Here is an 18,739-nt window from a genome sequence, read left to right as displayed (position 1 = left end):
AAGGATAAACATGAAACACATCTGTGTGGGCTTATCTATGTTTAGTGCATGATGTACGATGATCTGTATGTGAAGGTGCAGAGGGAGAGAGAGACTGGGTGGCAGTTGCAGCTTTACAGTGTCGTCTGGACAGAGAAGGCTGCACTAAACTCTTCACAGACCTCATAACCAGCACGAAGAATGAGAAAATCTTCTTGGAGAGCATTCAGCTCGCCATCTGTCTGCTCGAAGGTGGCAACACAGAGATCCAGGTGGGGATAGTAAAAGCAAAAGCTCTATGCAGAAACTTTGTTGATAATTTCAGCGAAAATTTCCAAAAGTTTAACCCAAAAAAAAGTCGAGAGTGGAAAATTATCAATCAATATTTCAATAAATATAAGTCATCAAAATTTTGGTTTTAGTTGATGCAAAAATGAGTTTCTGACTTCCCCTCTTATTTTAAAACACATCATATGTGTGTGTGTGAGAGTGTGAGAGCACATGAGAGAGAGAGTGTGTGTGTGAGAGATTTATAATTGTCCCACATTATACATTTTGCATATGTACAGTGAAATTCTTTTTTTCACATATCAGCCATGATATGGCACCCCTGTAGCAGATATGGTCAAGGGCCTTGCTCAAGGGCCCAACAGTGGCATCTTGGTGGTGTTGGGGCTTGAACCCCTGACCTTCTGGTCTGTAACCGCTGAGTCACCACTGCCCACAGAGAGAGAGAGAGTTTGTGAGAGAGAGAGAGAGAGTGTGTGTGAGAGATTTATAATTGTCACACATTATACATTTTGCATATGTACAGTGAAATTCTTTTTTTCACATATCTGCTGGGGTCAGAGCGCAGGGTAAGCCATGATACGGCACCCCTGGAGCAGGTAGGGTCAAGGGCCTTGCTCAAGGGGCCCAACAGTGGCATCTTGGTGGTGTTGGGGCTTGAACCCCCAACCTTTTGGTCTGTAACCCAGAGCCTTAACCGCTGAGTCACCACTGCCCACAGAGAGAGAGTGAGTGTGTGAGAGAAAGAGAGTCTGTGTGTGAGAGAGAGAGAGTGTGTGTATGTGTGAGCGTGTATTTATCACTTTGTGGGGACCAAATGTCCCCATAAGGATAGTAAAACCTGAAATTTTTGACCTTGTGGGGACATTTTGTCGGTCCCCATGAGGAAAACAGCTTATAAATCATACTAAATTATGTTTTTTGAAAATGTAAAAATGCAGAAAGTTTTCTGTGAGGGTTAGGTTTAGGGGTTGGGTTAGGTTTAGGGGATAGAATATAAAGTTTGTACAGTATAAAAACCATTATGTCTATGGAAAGTCCCCATAAAACATGGAAACACAACATGTGTGTGTGTGTGTGTGTGTGAGAGAGTGTTTGTGTGTGTGTGTGTGTGTGTGTGTGTGTGAGAAAGTGTGTGTGTGTGTGTGTGAGAGAGAGAGTGTGTGTGTGTGTGTGTGTGTGTGTGTGTGTGTGTGTGAGAGAGAGAGAGAGATAGAGAGAGAGAGAAAGAGTGTGTGTGTGTGTGTGTGGTGTGTGTGTGAGAGTGTGTGTGTGTGTGTGTATGTGAGAGAGAGAGAGAGAGTGTGTGTGTGTGTTTGAGAGAGTGTGTGTGTGTGTGTGTGTGTGTGTGTGAGAGTGAGTGTATGTGTGTGAGAGAGAGAGTATGTGTAAGAGAGCGTGTGTGTTTGTGAGGGCGTTTGTGTGTGTAAGAGAGCGTGTGTGTGTGAGACAGCATCTAATCTAATGTAAATCTAATGAAGTGCACAGGTTTCTATCAGAGCATGTGAGCGTAGCGGAGCGTGAGCGTAGCGGTAATACTTCCTCCTGAGCAGAGAGCGCCTTTCTGAAGATTCCGCTCCGTCTGCTCAGCGCCGCTCGCTCTACCCGGAATGCCCTATTGTGATTTGCTAGTTCGAGAATCGGTGAATTAGCTAAAGCAATAGTGGGTTGGTTATGGAGTTCAAATATTGTTTTAAGGAAGTTGCGAGCCTTATGCATAAATGCACAGTAAAAATCACAGTTAAGAACGAGCAGGGAGGAGAAATTGAAAGGGAGTGTGGAGGGACTGTGAGAGTTAGCAAAGATTCATATTGGAATATAAAGCGTCACATTGCCAGAAAGCACGAGGATGTGCTACGCAAACATGGTAGTGCAGCAAAAGGTGAGCTATAGCCTATACCATTCGAAAATAAATGAATAGATAAATGGGTAAGGTAGGCTGTTGTACTGAGCCCCTCTCATGACATGCAGACAAAAATATATTGTAATATACAAATTAACATTTCGTTCCCAACGTCCCATGAATTAAGAATTCGTTCTCTCATTTAGGGTGGCCACAAATTAAATTCGTTTCTACAAATTCGTAAATCGTTCCCTGGTTTAGTAAATCGTGGCCATGTTGAACTAATTCGTAGGCTACTCTCGTTTTATTAAAACAAGGAAACAAATTATTACAACGTGGTCACGATTTACTAAACCATGGATCGAAATATTATATTGTTAATTTTGTACGATTTAAATAAAATTAGGAAATTAATTATTAAAACATGCTGACGTCAGGTTGGAACGAATTGTTAATTCGTTATGCAATCATCATATCAGTGCAACTAAAAATAACCTATAGCCAACTCACAATATGAATTAGCCTACATAATTGTAGTTGGTGTAGCCTATTTTTAAGTTGAAATTAGACAGAAGTTATTGAACCACTTGTTAAATTTAAATAAAAAAATAAAAAAACTGACCCGAATAATTAGGTAGGCCTATAATTTAGATGTAGGCCTAGGCAACAGAAAATGTACTGTACGCTATTATAATGTACGCAAATGAGTTTTTACAGAAAAAACTGCTACCAATCAAAGGGAGATAAATAATTTTTTTCCTCTCCTGCGTCCCCAGACTCCCCAGTTCTGAGCGCGTGTTTTCCGCCGCTGGATTACTGTCCCGGGCACACCGCATGAGCCTGAAACCTAATACTTTGTCCAAGCTAATGTTTGTAAAAGTAAATTCTAAAGTGATGTAAAGATTGAGACGTTTTTAAATAGACCGCAATTACCCGCAGTTATATTTAAACTTTAGAACGCGCGTTTCTTTTACTAATGCCAGTAAATCATCCAGGTGTGCTTTGATAAGATGTTGTTAAGTGCATTTCACCTGTGTGTGCTTTTATGAGCATGATAGTCCAGATGTGTTTTGTGAAGTTCTACATGCATTTCATCTTGTTTGTGTGTGTGTGCGTGTGCGTTTTAATATGCCTGTTTTGCAACTGCAGTTATGTTCACGGAAATAAAATAACGAAAATCAAATATACCTTTTCAGTTATTGCATTTAATAGGCAAGTTTGTCAAAGGGCTAGACATGTTTTATAATTAAGTTAATTTAATGCATTTAAATGAATAAAAAGAACAGACTTTTATTCAGAATCACCCCGAAATAACTTCTATTTACAATCCTAGCTACTGTAATTTATACACGTATTCCAGATATTCATTACAAAGTACAAACAGAAAGCAAGTAGCCTACAGAGACATTTTATGTCTGAGCGGGATCTGAGCGGGATTTGTTTTACCGGTGAGCGTGAGCGATTCGTCAGTGGAGCGTTCGCTTGGGACGCGAGCGACTGAGTGGAGCGCACGCGCATAGAGCAGAATATTGAGCTGAGCGTCACACCGCTCCGCTTCGCTCACATGCTCTGGTTTCTATGAGGGGTAGGGTTAGGGATAGAATATATATCTGGCCTGCAATAAAATCAATGAAAGTCTATGAGATGTCCTCACAAGTATAGCAAATCAAACACGTGTGTGTGTGTGTGTGTGTGTGTGTGTGTGTGTGTGTGTGTGTGTGTGTGTGTGTGTGTGAGAGAGTGTGTGAGTGTGAGAGAGTGTGTGAAAGAGTGTGTATGTGATAGAGCATGTGTGTGTGTTTGAGTGTAACAAAACTGTGAAAAGTTTAGCTTTACAGTTGCATGTATGACGTGTAAGTGTAATAAATGTGTATGTGTAATATTGTTGATTAACCCTTTTCTTCCCTTAATCTGCAACTTATCTCAGGGGATACGCACAATTTAAAATGTGCAAAAAACAACATGAACAACAAATGGCTTAATTTACATCTACCGAATCTTAAGACAATGTTCACAATTAATATATATTAATATGTAATTAATTATCACAAAGTCTGCATGACCTGAACCATGGGCAGATCCAACTATGATAAATGATAACAAGATTGGGTGAGAATCTCTTTCTCATACCCTCTAATAAACTAAAGAATATGTATCTTGGGGTGCACGTTACTTGTTTTAGAGTTGAGATATTGTTTCTGACCTGATCATACAGTGTCCCATACTAAAAGTAGGTCTTTTGTATTGTACACGTTTACAACAGAACTCCTTCTACAAACTCATGATGGGAGATAACAAGTCTGAGAAGTTTTTTAAAGTTCTGAATGACCGCATGAAGAACGCACAGCTGGACATCAAATCCACCATTTCAGTCAATGTGGGCGAAATTAGCAACAAGGCCAAGGATGACAAAGACTTAGAGACAGGTAATTCAAAAAGAAAACAACAAAGTCCACACTTGTTTCAGTTTACTGTATGATGGTAAAAATGGGTAACTTCAGCCAGTAATGACAACTGGGTTGAGAGAGAAAGGATGCAAATGTATTAGTTCAATGTGCAATTATAACAGCTACAGCCGATTTATGCAATTGGATTTCTAATAACTGAAATAAATGCTATTTTTAAATCTACATTCATTCCTGGTTTTAACAATGGTGTTTTCATTCAGGTGCAGTGCCTTCCTTTGGCCAGCCTGAGACACCTCAACAGGTTGAGCAGCAGGAAGTAGAGACAGAAATGGGCCCCTCTGTCACCATCATGAAACCCATCCTCCGTTTCTTACAGCTGCTCTGCGAGAACCACAATCAAGATCTTCAGGTCTGATACATTTTTGATTAAAGTGATAGTTCACCCCAAAATGAAATTCTGTTAACATTTACTCACCCTAATGTCACTCCAAACTTGTATGACTTACTTTGGTCCTTATCCCTATTCGAACGGGATTAGTTGTCTAAATGATGTTTGAGTTTCAATTATTATTATCCGACATCTGTGATTTCATGTACTAATTTGGACAGGACTTAGATCCCCATGCATATTACAGAGTTGGGAGTGTCTGTTTTCTAGATGTAATCATCAAAATCACATTGAACATATTGTATTAATTTAGGTGATAAAATACATTTTTAAACCTTATCTTTTAAAATTACAAATTATTTATCATTTTAAAAATAATATTTTTTTTAATTTTATCAAAATTACTTAAAAACCTCAATTAAATAAGCTTCACATGAGTTTATAGAAGTTGCTGCTACCCACTGAAATAAACAAGACTTATCTGTGATTAATTATATCATTATAACATTACATAACTGAGCGGAGAAATTAAGCTGAGTATCTTACCTGATGCTGATATTACTGTGGCCAGTCTCAGTTTCTATGATTTGGCTCTCCTTATTGGTTTTATTTCTTTTTTTTAGTTGGATAGCAAAAATGACTACAAACAATATCCATATTGAAAGGTGCGCAGCAGGAAGAAGATTGTCACGCATAAGTACGATCTTAACGGTAGTTCATATACCCTGTAGGTCAAAAACATGACAGGGAAAAGCGTTGTGAAAATACAGTATCAGCAATCACAGACATTCGCATTCAGGCACGATTCGATTTCTCAGAGGACCCTTGAGTTACCCGAAAAATAGTAGGTAATTTGCTCTGAAATTTTTAAAGCGGTTGTGTGGGAAAAACTCGGATGGGATTAAAATCACAAAGTAGATGTGTGAAACACAAATTTCCGAATTTCCTCAGGGAGAACTAGTCTCGTCCCAATTGGGCTCTTGTGACAGATTTATTTATTTATTATTATAAACTGTTCACACAGCTCTTTGACAATGAATAGTGACTCCAGGCTATCAAGGTCCAAACAGGACTCATGCATTATATTCCATGTTTTCTGAAGCTGTGATGAACATGCCGAATTTAAATGAATATTCCAGTTTCAATACAAGTTAAGATCAATTGACAGCATTTGTGGTATAATATTGATTACCACAAAACAATATTTTCTTTAAAAAAGTAGAAATCAAGGTGACAGTGAGGCACTTAAAATGGAGAGTTTAAAGGCAGAAATGTGGAGCTTATAATTTTACAAAAGCAATTACATTGAATCTTCTGTTAAAACTCATGTATCATTTGAGCTGTAAAGTTGTTTAAATCCTAATATTTACAGTCGTTTTAGGATTTGTTGACATTACATTGCCATGGCAATGAAGTTGTTAAATGTATTTCCATTGTAAGTGCCTCACTGTAAACTATAATCAATATTATAGCTTAACTTGTATTGTAAGTCGTGATTCACTCTCCGATCAAGTCATTGATGGATCATAACTGCATCCTCGCAGATTATACCCATTTATTGCTATATCTTTTTAAAAGTGTGTCGTAACTGTCTATTAATTATATATATTTAAAACATTTCCCCTAGAATTTTCTTCGCTGTCAGAATAACAAAACAAACTATAACCTGGTATGTGAGACACTCCAGATTCTGGACATCATGTGTGGGAGCACGACAGGAGGGCTTGGGTTGTTGGGCCTTTACATAAATGAGAACAATGTTGAGCTGATCACACAAACACTAGAGACGCTCACAGAGTACTGCCAGGGACCATGCCAAGAGAACCAGGTGAGATTATCAATTAGCAATACTGTACAGTGCAATTCCATGATTCTACATACAAATTTTTATAGCACAACAAAATCTTATATGCTATTGAACACACATTACTTCATACATTTAAAATTGAAGCCATAAATAAGTTGAATAAGTTTGAACAGCTGGATGTTTTGTTGCTGAATTCAGGAAGTGCTTACATTTGCCTCTTTTTGTCTCTTTGAAGACATGCATTGTGTCTCACGAATGCAACGGCATTGACATTATCACAGCCTTGATTCTGAATGACATCAGTCCACTCTGTCGTTACCGCATGGAGTTGGTGTTGCAGCTTAAGGTGAGGATCAGGTTATGACCTCTCTTACAAACTGTCGATGCTAATTATAAGTACATTTCCTATTGACAAAATTCTTCATAACTAGGCTGTCTTTTTATCAGGATAATGCCTCCAAGCTCTTGCTTGCTTTGATGGAGAGTCGTCATGACAGTGAGAATGCAGAGAGGATCCTGTTTAACCTTCGACCACGTGAACTGGTCAGTCGAACACATGACTTTGTTGTTTGAATTATGTTTATGAAATTAATAGCACTTACAAGATAGCACTTCTGTATATTTAACATTTTGTGTGCTTTATTTCTATAGGTGGAGGTGATAAAGAAGGCTTATCTGCAAGAGGCTGAATGTGAGGAGGGAGAGGTGTCCCCACGGGAGGTCGGACACAACATCTACATACTGGCACTACAGGTGGACCCTTACTATCATAATGCATATTGTATTTTGTTAATTTTCATATGGGAAGTTGATGCAAAACATGTCAATGGATTTTATTTGGGGGGCGGGGGGAGCGAGGTGGGCGGGGCGTTTAGAGACCCAGTTTCAGTGTTGATCTTGTTTTTTGCAGCTTGCCCGACACAACAAAACTCTCCTCACGCTGCTTAAACCGCAAAAGAAGACAAAGGAGGAAGGAGAGGAAGGCATCTCCTCTATGGTAACTTGAAAAAATGGTCATTTTTATGAAGCAAACTTTCAACAATGCCTATAGAATACATCAAGACATCACCAATCAATTGTTTTCTGTCTATAAGTTTTTCACTTGTTTTTTACTGTAGCTCAACTTGAACAACAAGCAGGAGGACCCACAGGAGGATCCATTAGAGTACTATGACCATCAAACCTCTCAGATTGAGGTAATCTTAAAAATATTATATACACAGTATATTTAATTTCTCTACATATTCCTTGTTTTATGTCCTCAAATTGAAAATCTAATTAAAAAAAAAATTGTGGACCACAGAAGAAATTTAATAATAAACAAAACTGTTATGACACCTTTAATCAAAGGTTATCTGTCATCAGCCATAAGTTAACACAATAGGTACTATAACTATAACTAAGAATGAACAATACATGTACAGCATTTATTATACTGATTAATGGTAATATACAAATATGAATACAGATACTAATACATTTTTAACATTAATGTTAAAAGTAGTTCATTAATGATCAATTAACATGAACTAGCAATGAACAATAGAACTGTATTCATAAATTAACATTACCCAAGATTAATAAATGCTGCAAAAATAATTGTTCATTGTTAGTTCATGATACCCAATGCATTAACCAATGTTAACATATAGAACCTTACTGTAAAGTGTTACCAATGAATCTATCCAGGAACTATAATTTAAATTGTGATTTAGCTCACTACTTTACCACTGATGTGATTAAAAGCCAATTTATCAATGTAAAGAAGCTGTGAAGTAATTTTTGTCAACATGTCACATGCAGATTGTGCGTGAGGACCGCAGTATGGAGCAGATCGTGTTTCCCATTCACCCCATCTGTGAGTACTTGACGGAGGAGTCAAAGTTCCGTGTGTTTACCACCACAGAGCAGGATGAGCAGGGCAGCAAGGTCACGCACTACTTTGAGCAGACCTCCTTCCTGCACAATGAAATGGAATGGCAGAAAAAACTTCGCAGTAAGTCTTTGGGTGGTGTGGCCAAAGAGCTTGACTGACGGCCCAAATTTTGTCAGTTTAAACCCTATATGGAGGGATTTATGAACTGCTTATTGTACATTATGTCCTGAGGAAGGTGCTTAACCCCAGGTTGGTCCAGGGGGATTTTCACTCTAGTAAATATACTGCTCCATGTTGCTTTGGACAATGTATAGGCTAAATGAAGAATAATGTAATGTAAGCTCAAGCCAATAGTTTGGACAGAACAGAAGTGACATTAAATGAATGTTTGTGTTAAATATTTAATCTGTGTTATATTTGTGCTAAATAGTTTAGTTTTATTGATGGCATATCTGGTCTGCTGCTAATTACATCAGAATAATTTTCTACTCGCCCCGTAGTAAATTTGTTTTGTTTGCGTTAAAACAAAACTGCACCAGCTGTACCAGCACCCCAAATAAGCTTTTAAACTCTATGAAGCATTATCATACTGTTTTTCACAAGTAAAACCATGACACTTAATTGTTACACATGTTATCTTGAGACTGGTGTGATAAAATCACTTATCAAAATGATCTATGCAAAGATATTATTTTTATATGCATGTTATGACCAGATAAAAAGTAAACCCAATTCATTTTAGTTGAGATCTATGTAAAAATCCCTTTTTTGCATCAGTTTCTTTTTAACAGAGCAAGGAAATACTTCAGCCAATAACATTTAGTATTGTTTTATAGAGAGAGGGAGAAAGAGAACCAGGGATTAGTTCAAACTTCACATGCTTCAAGGGATATTTCACCCAAAAATGGAATTTATTTGATTGTTTACTCTGTTTCATGCCATCCCAGATGTGTATGACTTTCTTTCTTCTGCTGAACACAAACAAAGATATTTCAGAATAATATTTCAGCTCTGTAGGTCCTTACAAAGCAGGTTTGTGACCAGTCATTTGTAGCTCCAAAAATCACATAAAGGCAGCATAAAAGTAATCCATACAAATCCAGTTGTTTAATACTGTAAATACCGTCTGAAGAGATGCAATCACTTTGTTTGCAAAACAGATTCATATTTCAATTATTATTTTAATATACATTTCCACATTCACTTTCACATTCTGAAAGAGAAAGTGAAAGTGAAGATTTATAGTATGATCTGTTTCTCACTAACACCTATCATATCGCTTCTGAAGACTAAGATTTAACCACTGGATTCTTATGGATTACCTTTATGCTACCTTTATGTGATTTTTGGAGCTTCAAAGGACTGGTCACTATTTACCTGCTTTGTATGGACCTACAGAGCTGAAATATTATTCTAAAAATCTTTGTTTGTGTTCAGCAGAAGAAAGGAAGTCATACACATCTGGGACAGCATGAAGGTGAGTAAATGATCAGATAATTTTTCTTTTTGGGTTAACTATTCCTTTAATTATTGTAAATTATGATTTTGTGTGTGTCTTAGGCATGCCAGTGCTTTTCTGGTTCTCTCGCCGAATGTCTCTATGGGGCACTATATCGTTCAATCTGGCTGTCTTCATCAACCTTATCATCGCTTTGTTCTACCCACATGATGCTGGTCAAAGTATGTTCCCAGTGTGTTTGTTGTTTAGTATGTGTGTATTTCCTGTTTATAACTTTGATAGAGTATTGATTGTATTTATATACATTTCATGAAATTGCTACATTTACAGGTGGTTTCAAAAAACAATTTTTTTTCTAATTTTGTTCCACTGAGATTGTGATAACATTCAAAGCAGAATGCTTTGCTGGAAAATTGAGGTTAAGCTGATAGCTGTGTTTTAGAACATGGTAGCTGGTTTCTTGCTGGTTCAATCTGGTCATTAGCTGGTCGACTTATGTTCCAAAAAACATTTTGACCACCTTAAATTGGTATGACCAGTTAGTAGCTGAATTGTTGATGGATGAAGTTGGTCTACCAGCTTGGGCCAGCAAGAAACCATGTAGAGTACCATGTTCCAAATCACAGCTACCAGCTTAAGATGGATTTTTGAGCAAGGGTATGGGTAAATGGATGTATTTAATTTGTGTTTTCATGTAATTGTAACTGTTTGTGGTGTTTTCAGGTAGCATAGACTCTTCTCTGCTGATTATGGGGTTCTGGTGTTTTGCTGGACTGGCTGTTGTTGGCCTGTTATCTAAGCGCTATGGGTTCCAGGCCCTCACAGTCACCATAACCCTGCGTTGCATATATCACTTTGGGATTGGACCCACACTGATCCTGCTTGGAGCTCTCAATGTAAGTCTTAGATACCAGCATATTTTGTGCTTTGCTGGCATACATCAAGTTGTAATAAAATGTTTTAACTTCTTTCTCTATTTAAACAGCTGATTAATAAGTTTGTGTTCGTGTTGAGCTTTGTGGGAAACAACGGCACCTTCATCATGGGTTATAAAGCTATGGTAATGGACGTAGAGTTCCTGTACCACTTGGCCTATGTGTTAACCAGTACACTGGGGTTGTTTGTCCATGAGCTCTTCTACAGCATATTGGTGGGTTTCTCAAACCTAATTTCATCACTTCAAGTATTTTAAGTATCTGAATGTTCTGAATTAAGATATCTGAAACAAAGCAACACTTTTTTTTCATACTGTTATCCACATTGTATTTAATATAGTAGAATATAATGTTATCTTTCACACCAACATGTCAAAATGTAAGTTATTAATTAATTTTAGTTATTAAAAAAAATAGCAACTGAAAATGATTACAATTTTCACTTATAACGTGTTATATGGAAATCACAGAACAGATATAACACAGGAAATGTAAAGATACAAATTTGGAAATATCAGGCCTGCTATAGTCATGGAAATGAATTGTATATTAACACACATATATTTAGACATTTTTACATATACAGTGGCGGCCAAAAGTTTTAAATAATGTACAGATTTTGCTGTTTCGGAAGGAAATTGGTACTTTCATTCACCAATGTGGCATTCATCTGAGCACAAAGGATAGTCGGGACATTACTGATGTAAAAAAACAGCACCATCACTATTTGAAAAAAGTCATGTTTGATCAAATCTAGACAGGTCCCATTTCCAGCAGCCATCATTCCAACACCTTATCCTTGAGTAATAATACTAAATTGCTAATTTGGTACTGGAAAATCACTTGCCATTATATCAAACACAGTTGAAAGCTATTTGTATAAATGAAGCTTAACATTGTCTTTGTGTTTGTTTTGAGTTGCCACAGGATGCAATAGACTGACATGTCTTAAGGTCAATATTAGGTAAACAATGACAAAAAAAAGAAACTGCTTTTTCTAGGAACTCATCAGTTAATCATTGTTTTGAGGAATGAAGGCTATACAATGTTTGAAATTGCCAAAAAAAAAAACAACTGATTTCATACAATGGTTTACACTAGAGTCTTCAAAGTCAAAGGACAAATGGCTCAAACAAGCACAGAAAGAGATGTGGAAGGCCAGATGTACAACTAAACAAAAGTACATCAGAGTCTCTAGTTTGAGAAATAGATGCCTCTCATATCCTCAGCTGACAGCTTCATTGAAATGTACCTGCTCAACACCATGTACAAAAATAAAGAGAAGACTCAGGGGTGCAGGCCTTATGGGAAGAATTGCAAAGAAAAAGCCACTTTTGGAACAGAAAAACTAAAAGAAAAGGTTAGATTGGGCAAAGAAACAAAGACATTGGACAATAGATAATTGGAAAAGAGTGTTATGGATCTGAACTCCATTGAGCTTTTGTGGGATCAGCTAGACTGTAAGGTGCGTGAGAAGTGCCTGACAAGACAGCCATGTCTATAGCAAGTGCTACAGGAAGCGCAGAGTGAAATGTCACCCGAGGATCTGGACAAACTGACAGCTAGTGGAGGAGTTTTTGATGAGAACTCTTTGAAGTAGTTGAAGAAGTTCTTGAACTGTAAAATTCAAATTGTAAAAGTAATTTTTCATATTATCAATGTCCTGACAATAAATTGTGATCAGTTTAATGCCACTTTGTTGAATAAAAGTACCAATTTCTTTCCATAAGAGCAAAATCTGTACATTATTCCAAACTTTTGCCTACCAGTGTATATATACAAATTTCTATTGTGTAATTTTCTAGTTGTGCTTTTCTCTATAAAGATTTTACTAGTGAATAACTGTTTCCTTTTTTTTTCTTAATGTTTTTTGAAAAAAAAGAAAGTAATTCCAATGATATTCCACTTCATTCCAGATTGGATAGATTGGAAATTCAGATATCTCTAAAAAAGGTTTAGTAATCAAAAATGACTTAAAAGGTCAGGAAAAATCATGGGAAGTTCATTGACCAAAACATGTGGGATAGGATGTGAAAAGTTTTGGATTCGAAATTTCACTGTGGGCATCACTAAATCTTATGTTCCCCTTCTCCCTTTTTCAGCTGTTTGATCTGATCTACCGTGAGGATACGCTCTTCAACGTCATCAAGAGTGTGACTCGTAACGGCCGCTCTATCCTCCTCACTGCTGTGTTGGCCATCATCCTGGTCTATCTGTTCTCCATCGTTGGATTTCTCTTCCTCAGGAATGACTTCATCATGGAGGTGGACAGACTTGCCATTCCAGATGCAGGTAAATGGCATACTGTACTCCTGAAGAGATGGGAGTAGTTAGTGGGGGTAAGATATATGAGGCCTTTTGAATAAGAAATTGAGAAATGAAACTGATTTGGAAGTGGTTGTGGTACACTTTTTGATAACTTTGGCCTTTAATCTACTGTATGTGTAAATTTTTAATGTATATACAAGTTTTTATAGTAGTTGCAGTAAAGCATCAAAACAAGAATTTATGATTTATTGTAAATTATGATTAAACATACAATACACCATTTATTAGAACAGATATCTACTCCTTTAGCGCCTATGGGTCAGGTAGAATATTGTAGAGCAATACTGTAATATTATAATCTTTATGGTGACTTGTCCTCTAATTAGGTACAGATAACTCTATGGGCAGTTGCAGTACAGATGGAGTGGAATGCGATGAAGAAACTGGCCTGGTTGCACCTCCAGATGGTGAGATTAACAATAAAAACTAGTATTATAATAACTTTTCTTGGAAGTATTCATAAAGTACTAAACAAATCAATGAGCTTTTTGAATGTTGTATCCATTAAGCCACTTGGTTTCTAGAGTAGTGGTTCCCAAACATTTTTAAACTACGGCACACATTTATAGTGTTTGTTTTCCACAGCACCTCAACTAGTAAATGTCAGTTGCCAATGTAACTACGATAAAATGGGGCTAATATGATCATATTTCTTGGTTGTAGTCAGCACTCTGGCTGCTGCATTTTGAACCAATTGAAGTGTACTTACTGAACTTGCTGGACATCCTCCCAGTAATGCATTACAATAATCTAGTCTTGAGGTCATGAATGCATTAATTCATTTTCGGCATCAGCAACAGAGAGCATTTGTTTTAACTTAGCAATATTTCTTAGGTGGAAGAATGCTGTTCTACAAATATTGGACATTTTATTTTCAAAGGACAGATTGGTATCAAATATAACACTTAAGTTCTTCACTGTTGAAGATGATGTAATAGTGTATCTATTGAAAGTCAAAATATATTTTAACGGCTTATTTTTAAAGGTTTTGGCTCCAATAACTAGTACCCCTGTTTTCTCTGAAGTGAGTAGAAGGAAATTTGTGGCCAGCCAATCTTTGATCCAATCTTCGATTTCATTGATACACTCTGCTAATTTGGAGAACATAGGAAATTTCGTCAGATTTCAAAGAAATATAAAGTTGGGTATCGTCGGCAGTGGAAACTTATTCCATGATTCCTGATAATATTCCAAGGGAAGCATGTATAAGGAGAAAAGCAGAGGCCCTAAAACTGATCCCTTTGGCACTCCATACTTAACTTTTGTTTGATTTGACAATTCCTCGTTTACACACACAAAGTGGTAGTGGTCTGCTAAATGAGACCTAAATCATGCTAATTCAAGTCCACAAATGCCAAAATAGCAAGTCATTAGTAACTCTGATATGGTGGTGTGGTCTAAATCCTGACTGAAACTGTTCACATGTACTATTTCACTGTAGAAATGAACATAATTCGGAGGACACAACCTTTTCTAGAATTTTCAACATAAACGGGAGATTTGAAATCAGTCTATAATTTGCCAAGTCTCCAGGATCAAGTTGTGGCCTCTTAATAAGCAGTTTGATAACTGCCTTTTTAAAGTTTCTTGGGACATGTTCTAAGAATAATGAGGAGTTAATAATATTAAGAAGAGGTTCTGAGATTACAGGGAATACCTCTAAGAGCTTAGTTGGTATTGGATCCAGTGCTGGACTAGTAATCTAGCATACCGAGCATTTTCGCCGCACTTTGGGGCCGATCAGGGACGGACTGGATATCGGGACAACCGAGCGGTCCGGTGGGTCGGCCGCGAAATGTGCTGAATGGGCTGCGTTAAGCTTAATTGAGCCGCCGCGTTATGCAGAACGGACCACAAAATGGCACCGCAATATGCAGAAAAGGACAGCAAACACCTAACCAACACAATAAATCAGTGCAAATAGTTTTAATAAAGTTCAAATAGTATAACATTAATGTGAAGAAGAAAAGCTAGAAAACAAGAAAGCTAAACTGTTTATTCAGCCAAACTTAAGGATAAGCACGGTTTAACAAGATAACTAGTTTAATATGAGATAAACTTGATCAGTTACTGTCAACTAGGGCTGCCCACTGATAGTCGACTAACTATTAGTTGATGAGAAGTGTTTTGATTGGTCGGTTGGTATAAAAAAAAAAAAACTCTGCAGGAAAACAACGTACAACAGTATTACCGCTGGTTGGACGCTAGGTGGTACTATTGGGTAATTTTTGGTAAACATGGTTAGGGTTAAGCCTACACAATAAAACAAGACACCTTGATTTCAAACTTTGAACTTTATTTTTTATTTATTTTAAAAGTTCAAATGAAACTGGAAAAAAATTAAAGTACATTTAAATAGTAACCACCATTCCATTTACCATCAGAATCCATCTAAACATGCAGGCGGAAAATTACTTGCACAAATGAAGACATAAAAACAATTATAAATGTAAAAATAATAATTATAATGATGATAACAATCACTGAAATATAAATCATGGTTCGAGGTGAACTTGTTTTTTAATTATTGTATACATTTTTTATTATTTTATATAATTTGTATTTTACAGGCTGCAGAGTTGCGTTCACAATAAACTGCTCTGTGGAAATAAAGTGAAATGAACTCAAAGCACCTCCTGAACTGAGATGTCTGAGGCCATTTGCAGCACTAATTTAAAAATAAATCGGAAGGATAGAAACAAAGTGTGAGATCCTTAGATGCGCGTGTTCACTAGACTGCACACATCCGTATCAGCACATCATATATGCGCATATATGGCTTTTTTGTCATCTGTACTTAATAATATAATCAAGAGTGTTTCTTCAAATGCATGTCTTTGTGTCTAGGGGCAAATTATTTGTAATATTAATTTGATAATAATAATAGTCTAATAATAATAATAATTTAATAGATTAATGGGAAAATTAGCCAAATATCATCATGACATGGTCAAAGTCATCAGCTATTAACGGTCACTCTGACCATCGTCGATACCCGAGGTCATCGTCTGTTTGCTCAACAGGAATGTGCATTTCTCTCAATAAATTAACAAAAAAATTTCAGACAGTCTCTTGCTTGTTTTTCCGCTGCATCTCTCTTTGTGCGTGCGCTTGTAAAAAATTATATTTTAAAGTCTCATTTTTATGGTTGAGTATTTCTCTGTAATGTAGAACAGTGTTAGCAATGTTAGTGATAACATTCTTTCTCAGTCCTGGAACTCGAACCATTTTCTGATACTAGTGTTTTTCCTTGATGCCTACAGAAAACCAATTACCAGCACTTTTAGATTTGGGCACATCCAGCATGCTACATGCTTATCACTGATGTTGACTAGATTAACCCCTTAGGTATCGAAATTTGGTACCGAACGACAAGACATTTTTTGATACTCGATTGTTTAGAGGCAATTCGGTCTGTGCCTAAAATGTATTGAACTCGATACCCAGCCCTGCTTCCAGGTTCCGAGCTGTTCTGGTTGGTGTTAGGGGAGTTGAACCAAGATAAATAGTGAGGTTGTGGTCGACAGATGGGTTGGCTGGGATTGAGGAGTTCTGTCTTGGCAAGGTTGAGCTGAAGGTGGCGTTTCTTCATCCAGGCCGAAATGTCCGAGAGGCAGTCAGAGATATGAGTTGAGACAGGGTCATCAGGCTGGAACGACAGGTAGAGCTGTGTGTAATCTGCATAGCAGTGGTAGGAAAAGCCATGTGCCTCACTGATCGTCAGAGTGATGTTATGTATATCGAGAAGAGGAGGTGTCCAAGTGCTGATCCTTGGGGAAAACCAGTGCTCAGCTGGTGTGACTTGGCCACCTCTCCGCTCCAGGAAACCATGAAAGATCTGCTAATTTGTTATGACTCTACCCATCCCAGTGCAGTTCCTGTGATGCCCAGGTCAGACAGTGGTTCACTGTGTCGAAATCAGGAGACAAGTAAATGAGGATGAGAAAAGCTGATTTGGAGTTTGCTCTTGCCAATAGTAGGGTTTCAGTTACTGACAAGAGGGCAGTCTCTGTTGAGTGTCCTTTTTTGAAGCCAGACTGATGTCTGTCAAGTAGGTTGATCTGTAAGAGAAAGGTAGACAACTGGTTGAATACAACCCTCTCAATAGTTTTAGACAGGAAGGGTTGGAAGAGAGACTGGTCTCAAATTGTCGACTACTTTTGGGTTATTTGTTGATTTTCTGAGCAGTGGGGTTACTCGAGCCTGCTATAATTTATTGGGAAAGTTTCCAGTTGTAAGAGATGTGTTGATAATGTGTGTGAGTGTGAGGGGATAGGGTCAAGTGGACAGATGGTAGGACGGATAGAAAGAAGCACTTTAAAGACCTCAGTCTCGGATAGAGGGGAGAAAAAGGAGAACAGAGGATGGGTTGTAGTCAAAACAGTGTGGGTACCATATTCACTCAGTAATTTAGATTCTGGTAATTTTTACATTGGTGGCTTTAAAGATATTGAACTGAGCAGAGATTCCACGGCAGCCCTAGCCAGTAATGGCAGCACCCAATTTGGGAACCACTGCTTTAGAGATTAGTTGTGTTATTAGCATGATAAGAAAAAGGAATTATCTATGATGTGTTTAATTATGTGGTTTTGCAGAAGAGGAAGGTGATACAGAAAGAGCCTGTGATACACTCCTATTGTGTATTGTTACTGTACTGAACCATGGGCTGAGGAACGGAGGAGGTGTGGGAGATGTTCTACGCAAACCTTCGAAAAATGTATGGAGACACACATTCACATGTGAACACATGCATGCATGAATTCACACCTACCCAAGCTGACAAAAATGTTCTTCACCTTACAGGAGCCATTGTTCCCTGCTCGTGTGGTGTATGACCTTCTCTTCTACTTCATTGTAATCATCATCGTCCTTAATTTGATTTTTGGTGTGATTATTGACACTTTCGCTGACCTGCGTAGTGAAAAACAAAAGAAGGAGGAGATCTTGAAGACCACATGTTTCATCTGCGGTACGTCTTGAGTAGATATATACAGTGCATTCAAAAAGTATTCAGACCCCTTCATTTTTTCACATTTTGTTATGTTGCAGCCTTATGCTAAAATGCTTTAAATTATTATTAGTAATTTATTTCACATCAATCTACACTCCATACCCCATAATGACAAAGAAAATCCTGATTTTGATAACTTTGCAGATTTATTAAAAATAAAAAACTTGAAATATCACATTGAAATAAGGATTCAGACCCTATGACACTTGAAATGTAGCTCAGGTGCATCCTGTTTCTCTGGATCATCATTGAGATGTTTCTACACTTTGATTGGAGTCCACCTATGGCAAATTCAATTGATTGGACATGATTTGGAAAGGCAAAGGTCAAAGCTGAAAATGCATATCAGAGCAAAAAACAAGATATGAGGTCAAAGGAATTAACTGCAGTGCTCAGAGACAGGATTGTGTCGAGGAA

At 37.4% G+C, this 18,739-nt stretch overlaps 1 protein-coding gene across 1 annotated transcript in view; it reads left to right on the top strand.

Annotated features, from left to right (window-relative positions):
• Positions 1-18,739, top strand: part of itpr3 (inositol 1,4,5-trisphosphate receptor, type 3) — a 61,687-nt gene that overhangs the window by 39,115 nt on the left and 3,833 nt on the right. Inside the window, exons 39-55 of the mRNA XM_052094460.1 lie at positions 76-251; positions 4,374-4,536; positions 4,779-4,927; positions 6,534-6,734; positions 6,949-7,059; positions 7,161-7,256; positions 7,365-7,466; positions 7,624-7,710; positions 7,832-7,909; positions 8,517-8,709; positions 10,150-10,269; positions 10,772-10,944; positions 11,034-11,198; positions 13,086-13,275; positions 13,638-13,718; positions 17,907-18,028; positions 18,115-18,280. Of these exons, the coding sequence (XP_051950420.1) occupies positions 76-251; positions 4,374-4,536; positions 4,779-4,927; positions 6,534-6,734; positions 6,949-7,059; positions 7,161-7,256; positions 7,365-7,466; positions 7,624-7,710; positions 7,832-7,909; positions 8,517-8,709; positions 10,150-10,269; positions 10,772-10,944; positions 11,034-11,198; positions 13,086-13,275; positions 13,638-13,718; positions 17,907-18,028; positions 18,115-18,280 (2,373 nt within the window). The remainder of the gene's footprint in view (positions 1-75; positions 252-4,373; positions 4,537-4,778; positions 4,928-6,533; positions 6,735-6,948; positions 7,060-7,160; positions 7,257-7,364; positions 7,467-7,623; positions 7,711-7,831; positions 7,910-8,516; positions 8,710-10,149; positions 10,270-10,771; positions 10,945-11,033; positions 11,199-13,085; positions 13,276-13,637; positions 13,719-17,906; positions 18,029-18,114; positions 18,281-18,739) is intronic.

The sequence above is a fragment of the Xyrauchen texanus genome, chromosome 27, assembly GCF_025860055.1.
Source record: "Xyrauchen texanus isolate HMW12.3.18 chromosome 27, RBS_HiC_50CHRs, whole genome shotgun sequence".
Classification (NCBI taxonomy): domain Eukaryota; kingdom Metazoa; phylum Chordata; class Actinopteri; order Cypriniformes; family Catostomidae; genus Xyrauchen; species Xyrauchen texanus.
This window is presented reverse-complemented; position numbering and strand designations above follow the sequence as displayed.